At 37.0% G+C, this 12,299-nt stretch overlaps 1 protein-coding gene across 1 annotated transcript in view; it reads left to right on the forward strand.

Moving 5' to 3' along the window:
- The window catches only part of TAB3 (TGF-beta activated kinase 1/MAP3K7 binding protein 3), a 61,567-nt gene that overhangs the window by 35,117 nt on the left and 14,151 nt on the right, over positions 1–12,299 (forward strand). The window contains exons 7-9 of the mRNA XM_011932167.1: positions 842–1,002; positions 7,450–7,543; positions 11,067–11,150. Of these exons, the coding sequence (XP_011787557.1) occupies positions 842–1,002; positions 7,450–7,543; positions 11,067–11,150 (339 nt within the window). The remainder of the gene's footprint in view (positions 1–841; positions 1,003–7,449; positions 7,544–11,066; positions 11,151–12,299) is intronic.

A 12,299-nucleotide genomic window follows, 5' to 3' on the forward strand; every position in this document is an offset into this window, starting at 1 on the left:
CCACCTCTGCTAAAGTGTGGTAGCGCACATCTGTAATCCCAGCTACTCCGGAGGCTAAGGCAGGAGAATCGCTTGAAGCGAGGAGGCAGAGGTTGCAGTGAGCTGAGATCACGCCACTGCACTCCAGCCTGGGCAACAGAGGGAGACTGTGTCTGAAACAAACAAAAAGAATGAAGTTAGTGCTTCAGGGTCATCTATAGACTTTGTTTTAAAACATGAAATTGTAGGCCTAATAAGGCTTAGTTTAGAAAGAATATTCATAGAGCAAAAAAATACAAGTGAAATGGAAATTGTCAAAAGTACAAACTACAGAGTAGGAAAAAAGAGATTCATGGAGAATGGAGTAAAGTTCATCAAATGAAAGACTTTGAATCTTTTCTAAAGAGGATGGCCCAGAGGGCATAATGATATTTACATATAAATAATATATAAGAAGTGGAATTATTGGATTAGCTAATAGTAGACCTAAATTAGATATAGAGTTTCTAAAAAGTCTATTCAGATTGTTTCAAGATACCTGAGAATTTAGTTTTCTTTCAGTATATAAGAAGGGAAGTAATGATTAAGTATGTCTGGTAGTCAGCCTGTTCAAAACACACACAAGTATAAAGAGAATCTTAGGACAACAGAACAAGAGGGATGTTCAGGTGATGTCACTTTGGTAGCATTCAGAGAGCTAAATTGAAGCAGATATGGAGGCAGCATAGCATTAGAAAGAAATGAGAGTAAATGCCAACCCCCAAGTTGAATGAGTCTTTTATACATTAGTAATACATATCGAAATTTTCCAGTCACTTGTTCAGTGTTGTTCTCTGCAATGACGTTATCTATAATGCTGTAGCCTTGCTGTTACATCAACGAGCAAGGATGGAGAGGTTAGCAAAGCAATTGAAACTTGAGAAAGAGGAGCTAGAGCGGTTGAAGTCCGAAGTTAACGGTATGGAGCATGACCTGATGCAGAGACGGCTCAGAAGAGTCAGCTGCACCACTGCGATCCCTACGGTAAGTGATCTGTTAGATGTGTTAATAGGTGGGTCGGGATATTGGCTATCAGGTCATTTATTTTTCTTTAGGTTTTATTCCTGGCAGAGTTCTGGGTTTTTTTGTTGTTGTTGCTGTTTTTTAAAACAACAGATGAAGGACTTTTGCCTTTAGTAGTTCTTGTCAAAATAATTCATGTATGCAAATTCCATAGGCTCATCAGTATTTTCAAACACTGATGGTAATAATCAAGGTATAGCATCTCATTTATTTGTAAATTGCTTTCTGTCAAAATAGAAAAGTGCACACTGACCAAAAATTTGATGAATTATTCTTTGTGTATTCATTATTCTAAGCGTATGATACATATATTTTTTTAAACATTTAAAATTATTTTTGTAAGTACATTAATTCAGATGATTTAGAATAGATCAATATGAGTTTTGGGGAAGTGTTGACTGTAGAATATTTTAAGGCAAAGTATAAATAATTGTAGAAACTGAGGTAACAGTATTGATTGATAGCAGTCTTAAAGGGAACTGCTGTAATGAAAAGATTCAGATAATATATTTTTAACATGTTGGTTAATGTATATGAGTTCTAACGATCCCAAGCAACTGATAATTTTGAAACATGTTTAAAATCTTATGACTTCACAAGCTATGTCCAACCTATCATTTTACCTTTCAACATTTAGCAGTTTTGTGCATATAGTTTATGAAATGTGGTACTATGATAGATGCTTAGTACATACCTACCAGTGGGAAAAATAGATACATCAACAGATAATTATAATAGTGTGGTAAGTGCTCTATATGTTCATGGGTAACGAGAGAATTCATACATCAACTCGTTTCTGTGCAGATTCAATGCACTTCTCTGCTCTTACATTATCCTCCTCCTGGAATGCCCTTCTAAAAAGCTCTGCACGTGTAAATCTTGTCTGTTCTGTTCTTCAAGGCTCAACTTAACCTCTACTTTTTCCATGAAGCCTTTCCTCATTTTCCTACCCTCTCTAAACTTAGGGCAATCTCTGAGTTTACAGGTTTAGAGAAGTGGGCGTATGTCAGGCCTCTTGCAGTCAGCATGTCTGCAGCCACTCCCTCATAGAGAAGTTTCTACTTGAGGTTCTTGGCTTCAAAGGGGATCTGTGAATTCTCTGAAATTATATGCAGTTTCATAAGTGTGTCTAATATGGGAAGTGGGTCTATAGCTTTCATCAGATTTTCATAAGATTATTACATTGAAGGAAAAAAAGAGTGAGGAACCACTACCCTAAACAATAGGCAGAGAGAAAAGGGGAAGGCATTTTAGAAGAGAAAAGAACAATAATAAGGTAATGAAGGCTTGAAGTCAAGATGGAGAGTGACTTTTAGGAGACAGTGACTACAATTCCCTGGCATAAGCATGAGATTTCTGAAGAGTTAACAGAGGGTAAGTGGGGCTTTGACCTTGAATGCTAGGTCGAGGTGCTTGAACTTTATTCTGCTGGTAACAGGGAACAAGTGGGAGTTTTTGAGAAAGAGAGTCTTGAGAAATAGGCATATTCACTAATTTAATGACTTTTTTGTAATATCATCTATAGTCCTCAGTATAGTCAATATTAGAAGTGAGGAGGAAGATTTTAACTACTTAAAGCAATGGAAAAATAACAGAGCCATCTTTAATGGAAAGGTGATGTTACTACAAATCAAATTTCTGCCTCATTTTCTCCATTTGAAATCTTAATTGAATCCTCTGATTGTGGAAGATATTGAAGGACATAACCCATATGGGAATCCACCTATGGTGGTGGGGTACTTTGGAAACCTTTAGGTATCTGTAGAGCATGAACAAATTTTCTTAGCATAGTAATTTTCTTTTTTTTTTTTTTTTGAGACAGAGAGTCTCACCCTGTCACCCAGGCTGGAGTGCAATGGTACGATCTCGGCTCACTGCAACTTCCACCTCCCAGGTTCAAGTGATTCTCCTGCTTCAGCCTCCCGAGTAGCTGGGACTACAGGTGCTTACCACCTCGCCCGGCTAGTTTTTTTTTTTTGTATTTTTTAGTAGAGACGGGGTTTCACCGTGTTAGCCAGGATGGTCTCGATCTCCTGACCTCGTGATCCGACCGTCTCGGCCTCCCAAAGTGCTGGGATTACAGGCTTGAGCCACCACACCTGGCCAATTTTCTTTAATCATATACATTTTATTTAGCAACTACTTGCTGTGTGATAATCCCTGCTAAATAAAATACTGGGTTTTTTTTTTGTTTTTCATTGGAAGTGGAGAACTGTCTAATGTAGCATAGGTTAGTACTTAAAAAAAAAAAAAAAGCCCCAGATTTTATATCAGAGCTCTTATTGATGTATCTTTTTTTCTTTTTTTTTTTTTTTTGAGACAGAGAGTCTCACCCTGTCACCCAGGCTGGAGTGCAATGGTACGATCTCGGCTCACTGCAACTTCCACCTCCCAGGTTCAAGTGATTCTCCTGCTTCAGCCTCCCGAGTAGCTGGGATTACAGGTGTGCGCCACGACGCCTGGCTAATTTTTTGTATCTTTAGTAGAGACGGGGCTTCACCATGTTGGCCAGGCTAGTCTTGAACTCCTGACCTTGTGATCTGCCCGCCTCGGCCTCCCAAAGTGCTGGGATTACAGGCGTGAGCCACTGCACCTGGTCCCCAATCTATCTTCTTGAGAAAGGAAAAAGAGAAGTTGGTGAAACTGCTGCCCTGGGCTGTAATTTAGTTTTAAGTTTTATTATAATTTCAAAGATATATAAAATAGTATAATGAACCCCCATGTAGCCATCCCCCAGACTGAGAAATTGGTAGTTCATGTGGGTGCTAACATCTGAGAGATAAGACACTTAAGTGTGTTTCCCATGTGTTTCCGTTGCCAAGCCTAGAGTAAAATGGAGGACAATTGTAGTACACGGCAGAGGGACAGTTGTACGTGGTGGTTGAGACAGTGAGTAGGCTTTCAAGTCAGGTGCCAGTTTGAATCCTACTTCTGTTGTGTCATTCATGTATCCTTGGATAAGTAACTTTCTCTATGCTTGTTATCTATAAAATGTGTGGTATGGTACCCATCTTACGGGATTTTTATTAGGATTATATGAGGTAATATATGTGAAGCAGTTTACACAATGCCCAACAAATAGTAAGTGTTCTTATAAAATATAAGTGTTGGTTGCAAAATACTAGAAAAATTTGCTTGAGGTTTAGACACACAAATCTAAAGCATTTTGTACTTTGACTTCCTTTGAACTTGAGGAACATATATAAGATTATTCTTATGTAGGAAATTAATCAAGAAATAAATCATTTAGTCAGAATGCCCATTTTGCTCACCAAAGCTCATTTGAGGAACCATGACATAGTAGAAAGAAAGCCCACATAGGCGTGGGAGTCAGAATTGCTCAGGTGCTCACTGGCTATATCTGACTTCTCTGCATCTGATTTTCCCTATCTGTAAAAGAGAATTATAGCAAGTACATTATAATAATTGTCAAGATAAAGAGACAGTGTATGTAATAAGCCTAGCATGAAGTAGGTAATCAGTAGATGGCTAGCCTTATCATTGTCCCACTTGTGTATAGGAATACCCAGTAGAGAATTGATGTTTTTGCTACTAAAGCACACATTGCTACCTTCAAGTTTTCAAACAAATTGCTTATCAGGCATTGTATACAAAATTGATTAGAAAGCTGCTTGCCTAATGATACTGCAGTGCACATTTGTGACCAGCTATGGGGTGGGGGGAGTTGTAGAAACTTAAAATAGCAGTGAAATAATCTTTTTCTAAGGAGAGCAGAAGTACAACATGTAAGATGCATGATGGTGTCATTTCCCTTAATCTGTTATTTGCAAAGTATTGTATTAAATGCTGACGAAGATATCATCTCTTAGATCTGCATGTGAAATGAGATAGGTATATCTGTGAGTCTATATGTATTTGTGTGTGAGAGAAAATATAAGTAGTTTCAGAGTATTGAGATAGAAATGTTAGCTTTTTGCCTATAAAGTTTATAGATGAAACAGTTTCAAGGAGAAGGGGGAAATTTAAGTTTTACCTTGAAAGATAAGATTTTAATATGCAGAAAGCTGCCCGTTGCCCCCTCCCTCAAGTTATTTCCCCCCATTCTTCCTGTTCTGATTAGGTTTTTGGACTGTCCTACAGCTTTGAGTCCCAGAGGCATAACTGAGGCCAAGCCACAAAAGAACATCAGTGGTCTCTGATGCTGGTCTATGCCAGCTTTGGAAAAAAAAGCCTACCGTTTTTTATTTTGAAATGTTAGCTACAAACATCCTGTTATCTTACAGACAACTTTGAATTATACATACCCAATTTTGAAATTCCTTCTCCACAAAAACTACTTTTGACAAATGGCGGTAATTTCTCAGAAACTGCTTTTTCCCCCCTCAGTTTAATCAGAAGCTATATGAAAAAGGACATAAGAATCTTACTGATAAACCCTTAGTAAGATCGAGTGGTTCTACTATCTTTGGAAATGAGCCTGTTGATGAGAGTATTTTTGTTGTTTCTGAGACAGAGTCTCGCTCTGTTGCTCAGGCTGGAGTGCAGTGGTGCAATCTGGGCTCACTGCAACCTCCACCTCCCAGGTGCAATCAATTCTCCTGCCTCAGCCTCCCGAGTAGCTGGGACTACAGGCATGCGCCACCACGCCCAGCTAATTTTTGTATTTTTGGTAGAGACGGTTTCGCCATGTTGGCCAGGCTGATCTCAAACTCCTGACCTCAAGTGATCCACCTGCCTCGGCCTCCCAAAGTGCTGGGATTATAGGAGTGAGCCACTGCGCCCGGCCTGATGAGAGTATGTTTTTTGTTATGAGCATATGTGTGGTGGCCGCTTCGCTGTTTAGGGCCACTGTGGCTGAAACGTCTCTCTTGTCCCCAACTCCCTAAAGCCTATGGAAAAGATGATCCTTTTCAGGTGCTTGACTTTCCCGATAGGTTCTTCCATGTGTTCCTAGGAAGACAGCATCACTGTGTGGAGCCCTTAACTAAATACATTATCTTTAATTTAAATGTTCAAGTATATATTTTAAACTATTTGAATATTGCTTGATAGGCAAAGCACAAAGCATTGTACACATTAGTGTCACATAGTTTTAGCCTATAGGAATTAGAAAAGGCAGTCCATAATAAATATTTCTGAATGACTTTTTTTGTTCCTTTAGCATTCTGTGGAATTGTAGCTATTATATTCTGCCTTTTATCACTTATTTTAAACTTTGATACCTGCTTATTTAATGGGCATTCTCAGTTATTCTGATAATACCTCCTAACATCATATGAATTAAGATATTCTTTCTGCTCATTTTTCTTTCACTGGCACATTAACATATTTAGCGTTCAGCAAAGTACATGTTTTTAACAATAGGATTTTGTTCTGTCTTCCTAGAGTAGCAGATATTTAATTTTTCACTTTCTATGTTATAGTTAAAATCACCCTAGTAATTAATAACTGGGCTGTGCTGAAAGCTTCAGTATTTCAGCCTCTAGATTCTAAACTTTGACTTTTTTACTGTACATATATGTACACATGTGTATATATACACATGCATGTGTATATATGTACACATACACGTGTATATATGTACACATATACACATGTATGTATAAGATAAATTAAGAATAGCATGGGAAGTAAAGGCTTCCAAAAAGCTTTATTGAATGGAAGATTAGGACTCTCTTCACATTTCAGTGCCTCATATGTGCCCCTGAAAGGCCTAAGGAGTGGGCTGGCCTGAAGAGGTGGAGGCAGAAGAAAACAAAGTCGGGGAAAAAATGGAATTCAGTTGTTTCTGAAGTTTTCATGCACTAGAGTAACTGCCTCCTTCAATCTAGAAAAAAAGATGACAACAATATTTATATATGAATTTATATAGGAGTCTTTTATATAAATCCTGGTTCTACCAATTACTAGCTTTATAACTTTAAGAGAAGTATATAACCTCTCTGTGCCTCGGTTTCCTCATCTACAAATTGGGCACAGTATTAGTACCTACCTTAAAAGATTGTTAAGAAGGAGGAATGAGAGAATTCTGGCAAACACCATACTGTTGTAATTTTTACCAGGCTGGACAAGACTAAGATCATGGACATGACTCGTTTAAAAGGTTGATTCTTACATTTTCCCTTACCATGAAAACATAGAAACAAATTATTCTCAGTGCTCTGTGATTAAAATGGTAGTATCTTGTATGATAGAACACAGTCCACTGTTGCAGCTCGCCACTTTATATGCAGATTTTGTTTATATGTGGCCATTTTGATGTCCCCATTTTACCTGACTATTCCTTTAAAAACATACACATAGGACTTCTTAAACATGCCCTCTTATGGACTAAGGCCATATCCTTGGTAATACCCAATCATTACAATTAACATGAAACGCAGTTCTTAAATGTTGGGCTTGATAATGACTTTCCCACAATTGCTATTTTGGGTCCTTTCTTACTAGCCTGAGGAAATGACAAGATTGAGAAGCATGAACAGACAACTCCAGATAAATGTTGACTGTACACTGAAAGAAGTTGACCTCCTTCAATCTAGAGGTATAGACTTGATTATTTGGTAAACCATAAGTAATAGTGTGGTATTTTAAGCTGCTTAAATAGCAATAACTTTGGTTTTGTAGATTTAAGAGACAGTTTTTATCCATGATAAGATTACAATCCTGGTAAAGAGATCGCCCTGTCCCATGGTCATGGATCAGATTTGGGGATGAAAAAATAGTTTTACTTTGGCAGTTTCATCAAGTTCTTATCATTTAGACTGTTCTATGTTGTTACTTTGCATTTATCCTTTGTCATTTACTATGAATATTTTATAAATTGATGGGTTTTAATTCTAAAACTTAGTAGAGTTCATATTATGTGATAGACATCTAAAGTATCTGTAAAAAGGGATCCCAAATCAGAGTATCAGATTTCTCAGTTTTAAAATAAACTCTATGTGTTATTTTTCATGTTATGTTATGTGAAAACATTCAACTATAATCATAGTTTTAGTTTTTTGGATTTTTTTACAGAAGTATACTACAGCAGAAGCTCTCTTAAACTTTCATTTACCCAACTCACCAGATTAGAGATGGTCTTCATTTTCTGTGGAAAATATACTGACTGATGTCCACAGCTGCTGCATACTTTTGACTAGTAGGCTGCATTCTGGTAGGCCTATGAATATTGCTCCCATCGGTTGAATTGTCTGCTTACCAAGAGTTGATTCTGTCCCCAAACCTGTTTATACCAGTTATTGTATTTCTGCATTTTAATGTTTCATAAACTGACATGAAGGAGAAAGTTGCTCTTTCTATGAAAGCCAAAGGCATCAGATCACTCAAAAAATAGGGATTGTGAATTAGATATTGGTGAAAACAACTGAAAAAGGTTAAGGGAGAAAATCATATAAGTCTAAAAGGATTCTGTACTCAAATTGCATTATAAGTGTTCTTAATATCTTTCTTGCTCCATTCTAAAGCAATCAAAATTATAGATTGCTAAAATTATAGTTCAGCAAACTAGGGCCTGTTGCCTCTTTCTGTGAATAAAAGTTTTAGTGGAGCGATAGCCATGCCCATTTGTTTACAAATTGTCTATGGTTGCCTTTGTGTTTCAACAGCACAGTTGACTGCTTGCAACAGAGACTATATCACAGGTCCACAAAGTCTAAAATATTATCTGGCCCTTCACAGAAAAGGTTTGCCAACCTCTGCTGTAGGTCATCATGGGTGTGGTTTATGTAAGAAATACAATATGGAACCCCAGCCAACAGACACACAAAAATAAGGTCTTCGTCTAACTTTAAAATATAGCTATATACAAGTGTTTTGTTACGTTAAAGTTGACATGTAATTTTTCTTAACGATTCTGTGTATTAATCACCTTTCCTGCCCCCCCATCCCCCACACTTACTTTTCTTGATTATGGCAGCTAAGAGTTTCTACAGTGTTTTAAGAGTATATAATAAAATATCTCATTGCCATTTTTAGGCAAGATTAAACAAACAGTAGGCTGGGCACAATGGCTCATGCATGTATTCCCAGCAGTTTGGGAGGCCAAGGCAAGAGGATCACTTGAGCCTAAGAGTTAAGAGACCAGCCTGGGCAACATAGGGATACCCCATCCCTACAAATAATTTTTTAAAAATTAGCTAGGTGTGGTGGTGTGTGCCTGTGATCCCAGCTACATGGGAGGCTAAGGCAGGAGGATCACCCGAGCCCAGGAGGTCAAGGCTGCAGTGAGCCATGATTGCACCACTGCACTGCAGCCTAGGCACCAGAAAGAGACTTGGTCTAAAAAACAGAGAGAGATTAAAGATTAGTGGCAGGTGAATCCAAAAGACATGGCATTATCTGAACAACAGACAGAAGCAAATTTGAATGTGAAAATTGAGCAATCTAGTCAGGTACCCTTAAAGTTATTTGCAGAAGCCTAGTCACTCTATAGCCCACTAACTTGAAGCAATCAAAGAATGACTATGCATGATGTAGGGGTTACATAAACTATTGCTACTATATTTTACAAGATTGCATCAATTTTTTCTACTTGTGTGGTCTTTGAAGCAAAACAGTGAAACATTTGGTTAGGATACTTATAGTAAGCCTTTTGTGATCTAGAAATTAGAACATGAGCTGTAACAAGTAATTGAAGAAATACATATGCAGCTTCTTAAAGCATAAAAAGATCCAATTAATACATCAGATAGCACTGTGGCTTTTATGAGCTATCACAGCAATTATTTTCAGAAAATTATCTTAAAACAGCATATTCAAGTGGATAAAACATTTGTGAAAGGGCCTGCAAGGGAAACCACTATTAAGGTTTTATAAGCAAAGAGCTGTGTTTTTTGTCTGCATTGGACAAGGAGCTCTTTGGGATACTTAGGCATTTCTAAATCTCTTTTCATAACGAATCTAAATGTATCCATTTAATACTAAATTCTACTCTTCCACACTGCAGAAAAGTGTTTATACTGAGTTCCCAATCTAAACTTTTAAGCTAGGGAAGGAATCTAAACCTTTTTTGGTGGTGAGGGGGGAAGCAGGGAAATAAGCATTTAGAATAGATGCAAATCAGCGCATGATTTTATGAAAACCAGCTTTTTTTGTGATTTTTGGTAAGGAAAACTTGTTGGGGGAAAAAAAAAGTAGATCTGGAAATCAAGAGATATCATATATTTAAACTATCAGTGTTAGTACCATACAGCATCTTCTATAAATAAGTATGGCTACAGTTAACCGTAATTGTTTAGAACAAGCAGAGCACAATGATAGGTTCACAGAAGTGAAGGCAGCACCCAAAACTGGCACTAGATCAAAACCAACCTTGGAGGAGACACGGCAGGAGATGTGGCTAAAATAGACACTAGACCAGGGAATGAACATTTGAAGACAGGTGAAAAATTTGTGGCAAGACAAAATTCTCAGGTATTGTTCTATCTATTCTGAAACTGGCACCTTTTATCATTGATAAATCTTTAGGAAACATTTAACATGTAAGATTTTTCTTTTCTTGAAAATAAAAATACATAAACTGTTGATGTTATTTCACATGTATTGAGGTTGTTCAGTAGTCTCAAAATATAACTTGATTAATCCTTGTAAATGTTTATATTTGGCTTCTTCCATAGTTCAATTTATAATGAATTTTTAAGGTAAATTATGAAAAATATGAAAGTAAACTTTCATTATTTAAGTGTTCTTTCTCACGGTTTGTTCATTAAAAATCAAAACAAGCAGAAAGAGGAAACAGTTCAACCATCCTTTCATTTCTCTTCATTTATCTCCCCAAAGGCCCACATGCCTAATCCTGCCTAAGGAGACTACCCTTACAATTAGAAAAATATTCCTTTAGGTGTAATACATTGTCGACATACATCTATGTAGTGGTTTTCTTGGGTCTTTTCTCATAGCAATGAAAACACAATTTCATTGGGAGGATAGAATTATGTAATGAGCTCTGAAATCCTGGAAAACATTTTTTCCCTTATGTGTTTTATTTACATATTTTCTTTTAAAAAATCAAATAACAGGAAAAAAGAGTTCTTAAATGCCTGATGAATTTACTTTCTTTATAGGAAACTTTGATCCAAAAGCCATGAATAATTTTTATGACAACATAGAGCCTGGCCCAATTGTACCACCCAAGCCATCTAAAAAAGGTGAGTATGAAAAATGTCACAAATATGATAGAAATAAATATCAAAATAATTTGGGATTTCACATTTATATCTGAAGAAATTTCCACTAGAGGTTAACTTATTCAGCATAAAGTTACCATATTTTTATTCTTTTTCGACAGGGTCTCATTCTGCTGCCCAGCTAGAGTGCAGTGGTGCGATCCTGGCTTATTACAGCCTTGACCTTCTGGGTTCAAGCAATCCTTCTGCCTCAGCCTCCCAAGTAGCTGGGACTGTAGGCACACACCACCATGCCGGGCTATTTTTTTTATTTTTTGTAGAGATGGGATCTCACCATGTTGCTTACTGGTCTCAACAAATTTACCATATTGGTGTTAATGTGGCAATAATGAAATGTCCCCAAACTTTAGTTTTTAAAAAGTACTGAAATTAGTAACTCTTAGAATGACTGTCAGAGGTAATTTGATGGAATATATAATTTTTACAAACAGAAGTTGAAACACTATATTACATAGTTAACATTATAAATTTACTTAGCATTGTAAAAACTATAACCCTAAAAGATAGTTCTCATAAAATAATGAGGATTTTAAAGGTCTAATGTGAGAACAGAAAGTTAGATTTGCAGTAGACTTATTTTTCAGACAACAAAAGAATCCCTGTGTACTCTTATTTTTCAGACAACAAAAGAATCCCTGTGTACTCAAAAGGGGAGCATAGCAGTTAGTAGCGACTAGGTGTTTTCCCATCAAGAACAAAAGAAATCCTACATAACCAAGGTCTGAAGGAATCATTTTCGGATAATTGTTACATAGAAATGATTTAAAATTAAAGATATCAAATGTGTTCTTATTTTTATGTACCAAATGTTTAATTGGCATTTCCATATCTTAAAAAATTAATTTTAATTGAACTTAACACGTTTAGTCATTTAAGCCAGATGCAGTGGCTCATGCCTGCAATCCCAGCACTTTGGGAGGCCGAGACGGATGGATCACATGAGGCCAGGAGTTTGAGACTAGCCTGGCCAACATGGCAGAACCCTGTCTCTACTAAAAATACAAAAATTAGCCAGGCCTGATAGCACGCGCCTGTAATCCCACCTACTCAGGTGACTGAGGCATGAGAATCACTTGAACCCGGGAGGCGGAGGTTGCAGTGAGCCGAGAT

Source organism: Colobus angolensis, unplaced genomic scaffold, assembly GCF_000951035.1.
Source record: "Colobus angolensis palliatus isolate OR3802 unplaced genomic scaffold, Cang.pa_1.0 Scaffold942, whole genome shotgun sequence".
NCBI lineage: Eukaryota > Metazoa > Chordata > Mammalia > Primates > Cercopithecidae > Colobus > Colobus angolensis.